General features: G+C 35.7%; 1 protein-coding gene across 1 annotated transcript in view; it reads left to right on the forward strand.

Annotated features, from left to right (window-relative positions):
- LOC136103181 (sperm-associated antigen 16 protein) overlaps window positions 1-17,376 on the forward strand; it is a 50,956-nt gene that overhangs the window by 10,952 nt on the left and 22,628 nt on the right. Inside the window, exons 5-8 of the mRNA XM_071811280.1 lie at window positions 4,729-4,866; window positions 10,629-10,736; window positions 12,123-12,240; window positions 13,521-13,590. Of these exons, the coding sequence (XP_071667381.1) occupies window positions 4,729-4,866; window positions 10,629-10,736; window positions 12,123-12,240; window positions 13,521-13,590 (434 nt within the window). The remainder of the gene's footprint in view (window positions 1-4,728; window positions 4,867-10,628; window positions 10,737-12,122; window positions 12,241-13,520; window positions 13,591-17,376) is intronic.

Raw genomic sequence — 17,376 nt, forward strand, 5'->3', positions numbered from 1 at the left:
TTTTCCTACAAAAGCCTTGAAGCTTTTAAATTTTATTGGAAATAGTCTCTAATGAAGAAATTGTTGCTGTTGTTTGCAACACTGTGGTCTTATTAGCATTAAGCTCACCAATCAGCTGTTGCCTTTGGAATTAATAATGGTCTGGTTTTTGATAGCATAACAATATGACTTAACTCCTTCATTAGAGAAGGAGCACTATAGTTCTGTATTCTTTTTCAGCAGAACTTGTATGAATAGCATTAAGTTTGAAGGAGTTTAGAAGTATTTATGGAAAAAGATAATGAATACTAGACAGACATAAATAGTGACCTTTTTATGACACTGCAGCTTTCTTTGAGGCACTTAGTCTGAATTTATATCAATGGCAAGATTCAAATTGCTCTTTAACGGAAGAAGAAGGGGTTTTAGCAGGCTCTATCTTGTAAATCCTTAGCTATACATATAGTTTTTCTCTGTAAGTAATATTTTAATTTCACTAACATTACAAATGAGCTCAGCATGTCAGGATCTAATCTGACTGTATTCAGACTTTTGCTGCATTAATACCTTATTTCAAAATGTTTCATGGTGGCTTGAAATAGATAATTTACAATATTAATGAAAGTGAGAGCAGATTAGTGTACTCAGGTTCCTCATTATGTATTGGGACGACACTCGCTCTCATGCTGTGGTGATCAAGTACTAATGGAATTTAAAATGAGAAATTAATTATCGTTGAGAATTTATCAAAAGGCTTGCTTTGAAATAATTGTCTGTCTGAGATCTAAAGGTCACTTAAATTGGACCAAATTATGTGTTTATTTCAGAGTTTGAGAAAACATTCTGTTCTATCAAGCTGTATAAAATGTCATGATTGTTTTATTTCAAGCCCAACCCACTATTTTTCTATAATGTAATGAAAAATTTTATCACACTTGTAGTGATTTTTTTTTACTCATGTAGACTTTTTGCACATATACTTTTTCTTCCTCTTGTATTCTAAGGAATTTAAAATTAGGCTTAAATTATTTTTAGAATATCTAATATAGAAGACATTATAGGGCTTTTGTTGCTTATTAAAGACATTGGGTTGACAGCTTTGGAGTATGAAATGCAAGGGCTGATCAACTGTAAATTCATGCATCTGACAGTCTATACCTCCTAATCCCAGCGAGCTCACTGATGCTGGCAGCATGTTGCCAGCCTGATGAGCAGATGAATCATTTGCTGTTCACAGATACGCACAGAGCTATTGCTGTGATTAGTTAGTGCACTCGTTGGGCTGGTAATCTCCAAGTGTTCCTAGAGACCTGGCAGTGTTTCAGCTAGTGAGGAGAAGGAGAGCTGCAGACTAATTGTGGAAACATGATTTGAAAATTCTATTCTGTTTGTGGTTAAAATTATGAATAAACTTTTGTGACCAAGCAAGGCTAAAAGCTATGTCTGTCTTGTTCATGCCTTGCAAAGATTGTCTGGGTTGTGCATAACAGCACATGGAACAAACCTACTATGTCTTCTCTGACCGTAAGGGTAGACTCATTAAAAAAAATTCCTCCTTGTAAAATGAAGAAAATGGATATAGGTTGTGATCCTCCATGTCACAGCTCCATGAAGATAGTGGAAACAATTTGCTTATTTCAAGCAGACCTAAGTTTCCTCTGCTCTATGACCTGTTTGGCCTGGGAATCATATGGGCACGTTAATGTATGTTGTACTTCTGCATCCATAAATCCTGAGAGAAACAGGGGTTAACAGTTCAAGGACAGCATCACACTAAAACAGATTCAGTTTTGGGATTAGGACTGGCTCAGAACACAAGTAAAGTAACATCAAGTTTCATTTGAAAAAAGCCATGTAGACATACCTACTTTCTTGCCTGTATAACCAGCATAACATGACAACATAAGTTTTCTACTTATATGCCATAACAGATTGGAGGAGTACACTAGAGGAAAAATGTGCTTTATTTTTCTGGGCTTATGTCTGTCTCAGCCTTCTGCTGAAGCTGTTGAAGATGTTATCAACTGGAACAATAGTTATCAGGAAGAGTTTCTTGTAAAAGCTAGAACTTGAAATTTTAATCCCTCTAGGTGATTTATCCCTTGGTAAAGGATTATCCTGAGCTACATGTCTGTTTATTGGAGGGCTTCCCTGCAACCGATTCCTTTAGAACTCTGAGAAACCTGAATTCAGTGCAATGTATATAGTAATAATATATAACTTTTTAGTCAGTCTGCACTGGGCTTTGATCATAAAATCACAGTTGACCATCTGTTCCTTAAGTTTTCAGATTCTTGGTTAACTTTAAATAGTGATTCAGGAATAATAATGTGGTTGTTCTGAAAAGCTTAGCAAAATGCTTGTGTGTGCCATGGAACTAAATAATTTGATTTGCATTGTGGTTCCCTTCTATTATGGAAAGAAGGGAGAACAATAGCTATTTGGCAGTCAGCTAGGTATGCAGGACTTCTCTAAGTTTTTTGGAACTAGGTTGATGAAAGATAATGGGATTTCACAATACAATTTTGTTTTGTGGTTTTCTCTTCTATTTCTACTACATGCACAAAAGACTTCATTTTTAAAGTGTTCTTAGACAGGGGAATAGTGAATTTATTGGCATTAATTGTGTTTCATTAAAATTGTCTTTCAGAACTCTTAACTCTGCTGGAGTTCATCAGTTATTCATGTCTGAGTCTGTGCAGAAATTTGATGGTTTTCATGAGATGCAGTTAAGGCATTTAGTGGAGAAATCTTGTTGGCAAATAAAGTAGTATGTAGAGTTGTGATCACTTGCAATGAGAAGTGCCCTTGTTTTCTGTATTTCCGATAGGAATTGTACCTACTCATCAACCAATGTTTATTTGGGTGGGGGGTGGAAAAAAATAGACTAAGCTTCTTTCTTGATATTAAAGCTTGTTGCAAGTCTCATTTGCTTAAAAAATGAAGCAATGGTAGAATAAATTTTGCTTTGGACATGTTCAGTTTACAAAAACCTTTTATCTGCTGATGGTGAGTGTGAGCAACAGCTTGATTTATATGGATGAGAATTACTAGAAGTATTCAAAGAATGCAGAGTAGTAGCTGCCAATAGGAAGTCATTTGAACATAAGATTTTTCTAATGTTCCCCTTAATTATTTTGGACAATGTTAAGTAATATTTGCTTCTCAAGTAAGAACCCCTTACTCTAAAAACACTTTGTTTCTGCAAGGTGTTCTATTGATTTAGGAATGCTGTGCTTACTGTCTTCAGCTTTCAAATCTGCTGCTTGTGTCCAAGTGCAGGAAATAGTATTTTTATCTCTAATGACTGCTGTTCTTCTCATGCTTTTTTATTACTTGGAAAAAAAATGCACAGATTCAATATAGTTTCTGTTGAAGAGGCAAATAATGTTCATATTATTCCTTCTAATGAGTTCACACCCAGAACATCTTCCAGCTGTGGCTAAGATCAGTAGGGAAGATGATTGTGGGCCTGTAGTCTTTGTGACAGAAGTGATTTATAGATCCATTGGACGCATGCTGGCTACAGTAATGTACAATGTATTTGTCTTCAGTGGATCTATAAAAGTTTATACCAACTGAAGATCTTGCTTTTCTGTCTTCTGGGACAGAAGCAAATGGAGAAATAGATGTTTCATACAAACATGTTCTGGATTCTCCAATCACCTCTGCAATATCTGTTTGCACAGAAGCGTCTTACACTTGTGTATGTAGACTTGAATCTCGATGTTCTTTGAGATGCTTCAACAAATACTGGTAACTTACGATTGTTCATTGACCAACCATGATCCTGCAGAAGCATTTATTTTGTATGGTGACAGTCACATTTTTTGGATCAAATTTAGCTTTTCTAAATCCTTTGAAATATCACCACACTTTTTTTATTGTATAGAAGATATTTAGGTACTTTAAGTTGCTCTGTATATAAATACCTTTAAATTAAGCCTAGAATTAATAGTGTCAAGGCCTATGTCCTTTTAACTGCCTGTTAGGATATTCTTAGCTTTTATTGCCAACCTACCAAAAGATGGATAGTCCTCAAAGATAAGAGATTTAATAGACTTTATTGTCTAGGTTGCTACACAGCATTACATGATGCTCCAGATTCCCTTTTACTTCTCAAAATGCAAGTTAGTTTGTATGCTTAACTAAAGCAGCACGCAGGCTTCTACATTGTGGAATCGTGTTTTCTTGGGGCCTGGTAAAATAAGTAAATATTGGTAAATATAATTAAATATGGAGAGAGCAACAAAAGTAAACATGAAGGAATGAGGAAATTTCCCTTGGTGAGCTCTGTATTCTATGCTGAAGATAGCTCATAGAATTATCAATTCAGGTTATCCACAGCTTTGTCATCTTATTTGAGTCCTGAAAAAAATAATCTTTCGTGTATTTGAGCATATGAGATAAAAAGGACTGTGAGTATATACAAATGTTATTTGAACAAAACTATTTTGTTTTCTTTTATTTAAGCTATTTGGAAGAAAGTAAGGAAAAGAACAATTGTTTAAATTGAGTACCATGTTATACAGGGCATGTCTTTTGAATATTGTGAAGAATAATACACTTCAGAATAAAAAGCAGTAAAATAGAACACAGTGTGTTAGGGTAGTACTGTTAATTGCTAATGAGATTATAAAAATCTTTGTGATTCCAGTTTAGGTAAACGTTAACATGAGAAGGGAGACTTCAGTGAAGTGAGATAAAGGAATCATGGAATAAAATATTTCTCTGTTTATTTTCTACTAGGTATGAACTCATACAGAGAGGTGTATTCACAGCTAAAGATATTGAATTGGTTCCAACTGTGTATACCCGCAACCAGCAACTTGAGGCTGAGAATATGCTTTTGAAGAAAGATTTGGAAAGCTATAAACTTGCTGCAAAGTATGTTATTTATTTTTAATGAAACTTTGATATGTGGTAGTAAATGGCCAGATAAAGTAAATGCAAGTACTTAATAGAAATAATAAGCTCCTGTTTGTTATGCTGACTGCACATATTTTTGCTTCTAAGTGACATTTGTAATTAAATTTCAATTTTCTCTGAGCCTTATGAGAAACTTAAATCTTAATTTCTTTTATTTGTATTTACTTGACTATAGAAAATAGCTTTCAATATCCAGTAATCACAACAAATTACTATAAAGAATCATGAGAATATAATATGTAGAACTAGAAAATAAATGGCTTTGTGCATTTTGTGTTAAAATACAGTACTATAAATTACAGATACGATGAAACATCAACATAGGAAAAAAAGTCAGTACACACCCTTAACTTTTTGAATTGCAAAAAATCTATGACCTACCTAGTGGTAAATGGTATGTCAGTGTAAATTACCATCATTGATTATACTTGTATGTACATTGTAGCAGCTGATTTTACAAGTTGGTTGTACTTTGTTCAGGAGAGTTAAAATATTTAGCCTATGCAATGGAGAGATGCAATAACGAACTACATGTAACATAACCTTTCCTGAAGAATGGTCTGTCTGCATATATATGCATTCACCTAATCATGCACTCGCTTTGATTTTGCAAGTGCTTTGTTTTAAAATACGGAGCTGTAAAAAAATGTGAACTCCATCTCTTTGATTTTCCTCAAGGTTGCTCAAGATACTAATTTTCATTTAGATTGTTCCTTTATATGAAAAATAGCTACTCAGATCTTAAGTAATAATTGCTGCTAATAATTACTGTATTTTCAATGTCAATGATTTATTACGTTTTAAATTAATTTGGCATAGTGTAATAGTTATGTAAACAGCTTTAATAATCAAGTCAAATATTGTACAGTCTAAATATACTGTTGCTTTGGGAGATGTGCCATATAGAAAACACACCTTTATTTTCATTTGCAGCTTCTTTGGGCAGTGGACAGTTAGGGATTGTATCTCCCTCTTGAGTGGGAGAGTAAGATGCAGTAATGTATAGTAAAAGGAGGACAAAATCCAGCCCTCCTGAAATGTATTATTGCCAGTAGCAATTTTAACAGGCTTTCCTTTTTTTTTTAAATTTCATTCACTTATTTTTCTTTCATTTTTTTTTTTTTATTTTCCCTGTGTGAAGCAGAATATGCTATAACAAGGTAATCTGAACAAATTATGACTTGATTTCATGTCCCACCAAATTCAGCTTTGGTGCAGCCTCACCTTGAGTGCTGTGTGCCATTCCGGGCCCTGCAACTGAAGAAGGGTGTGATAGTCCTTGAATGCCTCCAGAGGAGGGCAACAAAGCTGGTGGCTGGGCTGGTCAGGCAACTGGACTAGATGACTGTTGTAGGGCCAGGCTGTGGTGTGCCATACCACTGGAGTTGTCCTGGGCTTGTTGCAAATGTAAGGCTCAAAAACGTTTCACTATGGTTATGAATGAGTTGGGTTTTTCCCCATAAGAATATCTATACACTCTAAAGGGTACCAGAAAACGTTTTATAGCAGATGCCTAGTTAAAAGGCTGAAAGACAATATAATAATAATGTGTGAGAGGAAGAAAGCAGAAGAGAGAAGACATTGCAATATGCTGGGTTCCTGCAGGCTATCTGTTAAATAAAACTCTCGACACCCATGAAGTGAAATTTGCAAAAAGTAATTAAAGCCCTGAACAGAACCTGTGCCCTGCTTTTTTACATTCTAGTGTTTTATGAAACCTAAAATAGCAATGATGTTATGCTGGTGGTAAACAAATGGTTGATCACCTGCTCAGTGTTCTCGAGAGGATGATGAGAGATCTGGGAGTTATATGTGACACAAATTAGAAGTGGCTAAATTCGGTTCATCTACATTTGTTGTTAAATACTGCACCCATTCTGCATGTGTCCTCCTTTCTCCATGTGTAGGGAGAGCTTTATTTTCATAGTTTTTCTACTACTACCAGAGTGGAGTATATGTAGATGTGAAACCTAGTTTGTTTTAATAGTCATTATGTAATTTTTCTACCTCTTTATTTCAAATGACTTTCAAAGTTTTCAGTGATGCTACTGTTAAAAGTTCAGCACTTGTGTGAAATTAATTTTGTTTATTTTGAATAATTTATGAATTAAAACAGCACTGTTTCTGGAATAATGGGTAAAATTGAGCATTTCTGCTGTATATACTGAGAGTTGAAAGTGGTTTTGTGTCTTTTGGATAAAACCAGATCATCATAATCTATACTTAATCCGTTTACTGTAGTGACTGTTAACAGGAGTCAGTACACTTGCTATGATAAAGCAAATATTCCAGCAAGAGCTAAAATTATCTGGAGGACAATTTGAGTTTTCAAATATTCTGAGAGATAATTCACCATTTTACACTGAAAATGGAATGCCTAAGAGTACTGAAGAAATCTTGATTTGACTGGTTGGAAATGAAGGATTTGTGAGCAAACAGTGTTTCTCTTTTGCTCTGTGAATTAGTCAGAAGACTGTCAGTTTTTGTGAGAGACAGTTCTGTGATGTGTATTTGAAGAAAGCTTTTAATCACATTGGGTATTTCTGAGCTTGGTGCTCTTGACAGCCATCTTGCAGAAATGTTGAGACTTAGGCAGCATGTAGGCCCAGGATAAATGATACCAACCAATTACCTCCTGCTTTGATGTTGTTTAGCAATTGGTAGAAGAGATTCAGTGTCTAGAAGCTAACTGTAATTGTATTTTAATACAGTATCTACTGGCCCACATAGCAAGCAGGTGGGCAAGTGGGGTAGGTCGCTGGCTGTTCGTTTCATTTCACTGTGATGTTTCATTATTTAAAGAGAAAATCACAATCAGCTTTACTTCCTGTATACAATGAGTGTGTATTTTTAATAAATCTGAAGGCATCTTGAAATGTAAGAAAATGCCTGAATGCATATATTAAAATAAATAACACCATAATTATTTTACTCCAGAACTGGTGATAGCTATTACCTTAAAGTTTAGGTACACTACTAATCTTGATTTGAATTGTTTCTAAAGGCAGACATTGTGGTAGAAATGAAAACTAATTTTACACTGGTTTGCTATGTGGTAGTAGTTAAAGTAAGCCTTAAGTGTGCTCCCTTTCTTCCTTTTTTTCTCGAAGGCTACAGTTGAGCCCTGATTAAGTGGTAAGGGATGTTATCTGCTGCAACATCTCTCAAATGGAAGCTTAGACTTTTCTTTCCACTGTGCAAGAAAAATTTGAAAACAATATCTCTGAAAATTGTGAACTCTAACAAGAGACTGGTTAATTTTAATTCTTTGTCTTCAATGATGGTTTGTGTCATTCAAACATTTAATATTCTAGTAACAGCTGCTTATGAGTTGAATAACAGTTTGTAATTTCAAAGCAGCATTGAACTCTGGCTGGCTGTTTTTGGTTTTTTAAATAGCTTGAATCCCATATATTTTGATGTTTTCATATTGCCAGACCTTTTGTATTGCCTTTGTTTTTAATCATGTAGGTAAAAAAAAATGGTATTTCCTGTTAATCACAGAGACTGTTAACTGGGATATTTGTAAGTTTAAACACTTAAGAATTTATTAGGTAGCTAAAATCGGTACAAAACTTTGGTTCTATCTGAGCTTCATAACCGACTTCACAAACATCACTTGGGAAGTTTAAACATTTGAAGGTATCATTCCGTCCTGATTTTTGGAAGCATGCTCACAAATATATACCCGGTTTACAGCTACAGTAACAGTCAAAATATAAAGCAATCCTGGAAATCATATTTATTATTACTGTTACAGCTATCACCAGCAATAAAATTCTCAGCTGATGTCCTACACGGAAAGGTAACTATACCTGCACATATTTCTCCGCCTAAACCATTAAAAAAGTGTGAAGTTTTTGTATTGTGCACCGTATTTAAATACATCTGTTTAATTACCTGGTACGTTTAACATACTTACTGCTAAAATGCTGTAAAACTAGATAGTTTTATAAAACATACTCTCATGCTTTTACTCTATCTTTATTTTTATTAAAATTCTAGGGCTACAACTTGCAGCATCTTGGAAAATAAAGTCCCACTTAAATTCAGTGGAAACAGGGCATGTAACTCACTTTTTGAAAATCCCTACTTGGATTTATTGGACCCTGTCCTCTTCTGCTATTTCTATGAAACTACTTGCTTGAGAAATGTTTAAATGGAGAGACCTGCAGTCTTTGACATATATCTTAACTAAAATAAATGGATATTGGCTTTACTATGGCTGTAGCAACATCTTTTATGCTTAGAACAAGTCATCTGCTTAGCTCTGAAGGGGCAGGTTTTGTGTTCAAGATGTTACAGCAAGTCAGATTTTGTGAGTGGTGTCACGATGCAGTTGTTCCACAGAACTATCCTGAGACCGCTGATTCATTTACCTCTCAAATGTTTCCCTGTTTGCAGGAGTTTGAGCAGAATCATTAATCTGTACTTTGTATCCCATCGCAACATCCTGACTTGTTCTGTTTCACAACTAGTGGTATTTGTGCACATGCACACACAAAGCGTGCGGATGCCCACAGCTCCTTTGAGCTTTTTGCAGTGTTGCTGCAGAGGCAGCCCTGCCTGTTTTTATTTTGCTGCCAGCTTTTTCTCTACTTTGACTGAAATATAGTGGCATTAAATCACTGTCCTGTTCTTCAGGTCATTCTAACTGTTCCTGTTGCAAGCAACAATTCATATATAAATGTACATATATAAATATGGTAGCTTGTATAGTTAATAAATATAGCAAATGCATATATAGTAAACATAAATTGTACAATTCAATATAATGCACTGGCAGTTACAGGTCTTTTTATTGGACCTGTGATTTTTTGACATGTTCCCCTGTCATAGTTTTCCAAACTCGACTCCCATTGGAGGAGAGATGAGCTTTATTTTTGTGAAGAACAAGTATCATATTTCCATGCAAGGTAATTGCAAGCATCTTTTGCGATTAAACAATTAATCGGCTAGTCTTTCCTGCCAAACCCATATCAGTAAAGGCAAGGAGAAAGTGTATTGAATATATACAGAGTGTTTTGTGTTAATGAAACAGATTATCTCAGGGTGTCTCTATGTGTGTGTAAAATGTGCTTAGAGAATAGAAGATTATCAGTGTGTTTGCAGTTAGTTTTGAATTGAATTCTTTTTCCTTCCTGCTGTTACAGGGGACACAGAATGCAAACATGATTGATCAGAGCTGAGAACTTTTCTAGCAAATTCTTTTTCCAGCAGTTCTCTAAGTGCATGTATTTGCAAGGCAATGATACAGTTATCCTTCTGTGTCCTTCTAGCATGTACAATATTGCTGGACTCCAGACACACTCTAGATGTTGGAAAAATCAGTATTTCAATAGGTTTTCATGTAGAATTTTAAACCCACAACAGAGTATTGTTTTCTAATGACCTGTAGTTTGAATGCGTACTTCCACAAGGCCCCTTGGTCTTAAGGTAAGATTGATATCTGAGATCCATAATGCCAGAATTCCTGTGGATTCTATCTGAAGGAACAGAGGAAAGGTAATAGTGTGGAGTACCCATAGTTTTGTACACCAGCTGGCAGCAAAGAGACTTGAAGTACAAGTGTTCTACCACAAGGCAAGAGTTTCCAACTTGGACACAGTAGGCATGTGCATGTCTGAAAATACTTCTATGTGTATTCAACATACTGTGGTGAGCAATTAATAGGAGGAGAATAATACTTCTCTCTTACTTTTTTGTTTGTTTACATGAAGCAAAGCAAAGGAGGCTTACCTAAAAATGCAGAAAGAACGTGACTTCCATCGAATGCATCATAAACGAGTGAGCCAGGAGAAAGAGAGGCTTATTTCTGACATTAAAAGGTAAAAAATTATTTTAATTACCATACATTTAACATTAAAGATAATGCATTCAATTGTTGCCTGGTGATGAGAAAACATTGTGGAATTTGAAGTGGTAAAGGTGGCTGTGTTGAGTTAGTGTCCTGGTAAATAGCAATTCCCTCTGACCATTCTGCTGTGTCTCAAACACTTTCTAATGTTTTTTTATATGTATTTTCCATAGTGTGATGTGGCATTAATAAATGCATACTATTTCTAGTATTTGAAAATAGATAGTGAATTCTGGATTTAGGTCCTTTATGCATTGTAAGGGTAACTGGTGTTGCATTGAGTTCAGAACCTTGGCATTTGTGATTTCCATAGCTGGTATTTTCTGTCCTTTTGCATATTGAACTTTTAATATGAAATTTGGTAACTTGCTTTGGTTGCAAATAAGCCCAATGTATTCCATTGGTAGAGTTAAATTAATTTTAAGTATTTAATTCCGTAACTTTGTCACTCTGGAATTCTGTAAGTTCTGTTAACTGTTGCACTTCTTTCTCTCCACAAATAGAACTTTTATATTGTCCATTTGAGGATGAGTGGACCAGGTGGAGAGTTGAGTTTAGAATCTTTTCTTTGCACATGTTTGTGTCAGCACTTTAAAATCAACCAAACCAAACAAACACAAAACCCAAACCAACAACAAAGCAAACCATCAAAACCCAAATACTGGGGGGTTGCTTACATCTGCAATTCTAAACAAGTCACAGGAATTAGGGTTGTCAATGTTCTTATCAATAAATGCATGTTATAGCAACTACATATTCTATATCTTCAACCACACATGCTAATGCAAGAGGAGCACTGTTCACTGACTAATCCTCTGTGTCAGCTTTTGGTCAAATGCAGTATTTTTGAAGCTTGGTGTCCTGTGTTTTTCTTGAGATATTATGTATCTTACTTGTAGTTGTTCCAAAGAATTAAAGTGGTTAAGTATTCTAGATGTAATGTGGAGTGAAGAAAGGAACAGGAAATCATGTTAGTCCTGTTTTGTGTAGATTAGGAACTTAGTTGGTATTCAGATCATAGCTGTAGTTCTCTTTCTTCCAATGGAATATCATCTGCAAGAGAACAGAAGTTAACAAAAATTAATGTGCAGTATGTATATTAAGGACTAAGTACATGTCAAGACTGGATGGATTGTTTTAAAAGATATGACAAAACTATGATAACTCTTACTGATCCTTTTTTTATTTGCTTTCTTGTGGTATTCCAGTTAGGTGGTTACATACTAAAATGCATTTTGTTTCCTTTGTGCTGACCTTTTGGCACTTTCATTCTTTTGTTTGTGGAGGAAAAAGTTATACAGACATAAATCTTTGATTTAACTCATCTTTAAGGAATCGTTTTTGTTCTTGTTCACAGACTGAAGACACATTATGCATCCTATGAACCAGTGCTGAAGCAGTTGACTGAAAAATACCAGACTACACTGAGACAGAAAATGTTAACTAGTTTGGAGAGAGACAGAGTGGCTGAGCAGGTAAAATACGGTGAACACCACTTGAAAGCTGTAAGGAATGCTTTTGGTTTTTACTTGACTCACTACATTTCTGCAACTCACTTCTGCAGTAGTTTGAAGCAGAATATTTTAGTGAGTTTTGAGTTATTTGAAGAGTTAATGTGGAAAGTATGCAAAACTTAGTGCCACAGTGTAGTAGTTCTCAGTCTGTATTTGCTCAGTGCTGCTCTACACAAGTCAGCAATGTGCAAACCTTGTTATACCTTGTGTAGACATCCTGAGGAAAGCTATGATGTTTTCACAGATTTAGAAGTTTCCATCTATGCCTTTAGAAATATCTAATTTTAGCTTAATTACTATTTATTATTTTATTTTTCCTTAATAAATCCAGCAATGACCTACTAGTTAAGGAGAAAATACATTAAGATAGCAGAAGCACTTTTTCTCTCTTGTGGGTAGAATAACAGAGTAGCATTTTACTTCTATAATCTCATCTGATACGTAGACTGCTATACATAACATTCTGCCCCTTTAGCAGGAAGTACTATAAGCACAGATAGGATGGATGAAGAGCAGGAAATTACGTTGCATGTGTTTAACCAGCAGATTCTTTGCTAAAAAAAAAGGCATTGCATTTCAGCAGTAGTCTCAGTTATATGTGGGTAACAGGAAAAGAATGGACCATGCTTGCACATGTGCTCATCTCTTATTTGTTCCTATCCTGCCTCCAGTTTTTCTCAAGTCACATGAGAGCTTACTTTTAAAAGGCTGAGGTTTATACATTTGAATTTCAATAAATAAAAGAAAATATCCTCTAGAAAAAGAACTGTTACTGTCTGTATACAGTCATGCTGAATCAGGAATGCTGTGGAATTTCAGGAACATACGTAAGGCCCCGTATGCGGTGATGGATTTTTTGGTAATAGATTAAACGATGTTTTGTGGCATTTTCTCGAGACAAAGTTGTATGTCTTATTGTACCATTAAGTTAAAGATCAGTGCAGTGATAGTGGTTAAAAGCTGATGGTGCAGTAAGAACCGTAGTATTCTATAATATGTCTGCCTAGCTTTAATAGAGCTGTAAGAGTATTTTCAGATATTCTGTATGGCTTGAATTTTATCGTATTGTTTCACTGGGCCTTCCAAAAAAATCTAGGAATTAGGAGTAATAACTTAAAGACAATAATGAGAATTCAAATTGTAGATGGAGTTTATTACTTAAATATGCAGATATAAATGCTGTGTGTTGTGAACAAACAGTTCAAAAGCCATGTTTTCATATTTCCTCTTTTTAAAATTAGGTTACAGATTTGCAAGTCACATTACAAAATTTAGAGCCTGGACGTGGTATTTGGATTCCTGTGGCAAAAGGTAAAATATTCCTATCACCAGGCTCAGACTGGTTATAGGTTTTGGTTGTTGTGATGCATTTCAAAATTTAGCGTAATGCTAAATCAAAAGTACTTGCACTGTAAACATTTTATCAGCTCTCTTGGTGACTGCCACTAAAAAGCACAGTGCTCATTTTCATCTCACTTCAGATAGGAAGACAACAGACTTTTTATTTTGTTAGTTTAGGGTATATAACTTTCAACTCTTCATTATACTCAGTCTTTGAGGATATATAGTGTGGGTTCTTTCCCCATGTTAGCGTCTTATAGTATAGATGCTCCATCTGTCTCTTTTTGTATTTTGCATAATTTCATTTGTTCTTCGAGCAAGTCTAAAAACCACTCTCTGGCTGTTCACAGTACTTGTTTATTCTCCAAAGATCTTGAGAGAAATTTATAATACCAAAAAGTAACAAGCAGGGGAGCACTTTATAAATAATATTGAAAAAAAAAAAATCACTTAGTCTCCAACACAAATTAAGCTCATCAGCCACCCACGTGCTTGTACAAGCTTAATTTGCTTCATAACCTGTGTATCATAAATTAAGCAATATTTCAGCTAATTTCTTTCCAGTGTTTTGTCCTCTAATACTACATAATTTTTATTGCTCTCTTTAGATTATACTCATGTCTCAGTAGGTGATATTGTCTCGTATTCAAATACTTTCTGCCACCTCCTGAAAGATGCTCATGTTCTGTTGCCTCTTGAATTCTGATTCGCAACACAATAACAAATGTGACCTTGAGAAGCAAGCAGTGCATAGATACTGGAGAAGTGTTTGCTGCATTTTTCTCTAAATTTAAGTTCTTAGTTTAGAAGGAGACAGTGCTGTTGCATGTGCAAATCTCTGTTGTAAGGAGACCTACAGCTGCTTTTTTTTTAGTTGTCATCTCTTCAGGGCTGGCTTTTATGTATTAGTAAATCGGTATGTTTTAGTTAGAAGGTCCCTCAGTTCCAGAAGGACAGAGAACTACTGGAGAGAGTCCAGCGCAGGGCAACAAAGATGATGGAGTGGAGCATCTCCTGTATGTGGAAAGGCTGAGGGAGCTGGGGATCTTTAGTTTGGAGAAGAGGAGACTTAGGGGTGACCTCATTAATGTTTACAAAGGTATAAAGGGTGAGTGTCAGGAGGAAGGAGCCAGGCTCTTCTCGGTGACAACCAATGATAGGACAAGGGGTAATGGGTTCAAACTGGAACGCAAGAGGTTCCACTTAAATTTGAGAAGAAACTTCTTCTCAGTGAGGGTAACAGACACTGGAACAGGCTGCCCAGGGAGGTTGTGGAGTCTCCTACTCTGGAGACATTCAAGACCCACCTGGACCTTCCTGTGTAACCTCATCTGGGTGTTCCTGCTTCGGCAGGGGGATTGGACTGGATGAGCTTCTGAGGTCCCTTCCAGTCCCTGACATTCTGTGGTTCTGTGTAATGAACATTTAGATTGGCAAGTTCTCACTTGCTGAGGTAAGATGCCTTTTCTGGTCAACTGCTGTGTTCACTGGAGCCCAGAGCACAAAGAAAGGAGAATGGCTCTTCCTGGCAGCAGCAGATTGCCATTGCTGCTCCTGATGCTTCTTTTGTTCCACAACCTGACATGACTATGGAACAGAATGCTGGCTTTGGCTGATGAGCCCTGGGAGTGGCTTTTATATTAATTCGTTTGGGGTTTGCTGGATTGTTTGAGGTTTTGAATAGTGACGATGAGATCCTGCACACTTAGTCCATTGTGGGTTTATTGTGGTTTTGTGGTGTGTGTGGTTTGTTGTGTGTGGGGTTTTTTTTTTTTGAGTCATAGTGTGTAAAGAAGGACATAGGGAAGCTTCATAGTATTCACACTGAGTTTGCATTGTGAATTTCTGTCTGGTGGCTACATAAAAAAAATGATAACAGTAGTTCGTGTTTAGTTTTAGGGCGACTATTCTGGACTTATCACTTAAGCATTTGATGTAGGAGCTTTCGTTCTGATGAATTCCAACAAGTGAAGATAACATCCACAATGCAGAGCATGTAATGTATTTACATGGGGTTTTTTTGCTGTCCCACTGCCAGGCTGCTGTTTAGCTTTGCAAAGAGTGCTTTGTACATAAATCCTTCAAGAGAAAAGTTGTTTTTGTTTTTGTTTTCTATAGGTCTCTTAAAAATTACTGAAGTTTAAGTTTTTGTTTTCTTTTTAATTACCTTGTTTGTTTGAAGTTGATATGAAGGATATTTAATAGTTGGAGAGGAACTATTATATATAACAGTTAGGATCAGGTCTTAGTCATCTTGTAGACTGTTGCGCTCTTCCTGCTATGTTCACTCGGACGCCATCTCTGAAAGAAAAGTTGTATTTTGAATTCAGATTATTTTTTAAAAAAGTATTGGATGTTTTGCGTAAGAAAACTTGCATTAAAAGCTGGGTTGTTTTTTTTTTTTTTCATTTTGAATCTGGTCCTCCTTGATGTGGTAGCAAGATCTAATTATCAAAGAGAAATAACTGTTTTGTTTTGTTTTGTTTTCGTTTAGGTTATTGGGGTATGTTAAGAGAGCGCTTGCACCCTTGTTTATGGATCAAGACACAATGTTAAGTGGTGCTCTAAAAAAAAGACCACTTTTGCCTGAAGGAATTAAGCAGTGTTGATTGTGACTTGCTTATAAGCCTAAGTGAACGCTGCTGTAGCAGCTGGTTCTAAAAACATGTTATAAAGATGTTACTTGCTCGGTACATTTATTGTATTTTCTAAAAGCAGCAGCCGCTTATTTATTACTCAATTATATTCAAAAGCTGAACTCGATGAGTTTCTTTACTCATGGTTGAATTAACCCATTGCTAAACCTGTTAACTGTGCTTTTCCTTTCTTTGATCTGATGTAATTGCTGTTAGAAGGTCATGCAAAAAGATACTTGAAATGTGTCAGTGAAAGTACTTAAATCTGATTGTCCCTTTTCCATCTACAATGCAATCAGAACAGAAAAATCTGTAAACACAGGCTTTTGACAGCTGGGTGCGGTTGCAACAGGTCTTTAGAATTTGTTATTTTATTTTTTAATGTTTACTAACTTCTTAGGCCCTTCAACTGTCATAACTCTGTTAGTTTTTAAGTGTATGTATTTTGAAATCCCCAACAAACCAAATACTATGCGAGCAACATGCTGGTGGGTGGCAGTTACTGAGTAGGAAGTGTTCGGCAAATAACTAGATTTGCCTGATACTGTTTCTCAGTGAAAGCTAGTATTCATGATATCTGTGACTGTAACTTTAACTAGAATACAGACATTTTGTTAGACCAGGTACAGTTCTTTTTATCAGTTACTGTTTTACTCAGGCTGTGTATACAGGAAGTTTTTTTTTGCTTGATCTGCTTTTTTGCCTCAAGAATGAAAGTGGTGCTTTTCCCCTTTAAGACAGAAAGTTTGCATTTTGGTGTCAAGGTCTTAAAACCTTTTTTTCAAGAGCAAGCATTTAGAAATACATAGTGTGGAGTACACTTGTTTCAGTCTGGCTTTTAGCTGTATAATGAATTGTTTTTCAAAGCACTGGAGGGATGTGAGTGCTCAAATCCTGTTGGAATTCAATATTCCATTCTTTTTCCTGTAGACCCATGTACAATGCATTGCAATGAGATACAGGAATCACAAGAGACTGTGTTCATGTGTGTGGGAGCTGCCAATACAAAGACTGTTAGAGAAAGTATCCTTTCTACCAACCAGATCATGGCAGATGTGTTGGACAACAGTCCATGTGTGATACTGTTCCCTGAGTTCCTTTCAGATTCTTCTGACTATTT

Source organism: Patagioenas fasciata, chromosome 7 (assembly GCF_037038585.1).
Source record: "Patagioenas fasciata isolate bPatFas1 chromosome 7, bPatFas1.hap1, whole genome shotgun sequence".
NCBI lineage: Eukaryota > Metazoa > Chordata > Aves > Columbiformes > Columbidae > Patagioenas > Patagioenas fasciata.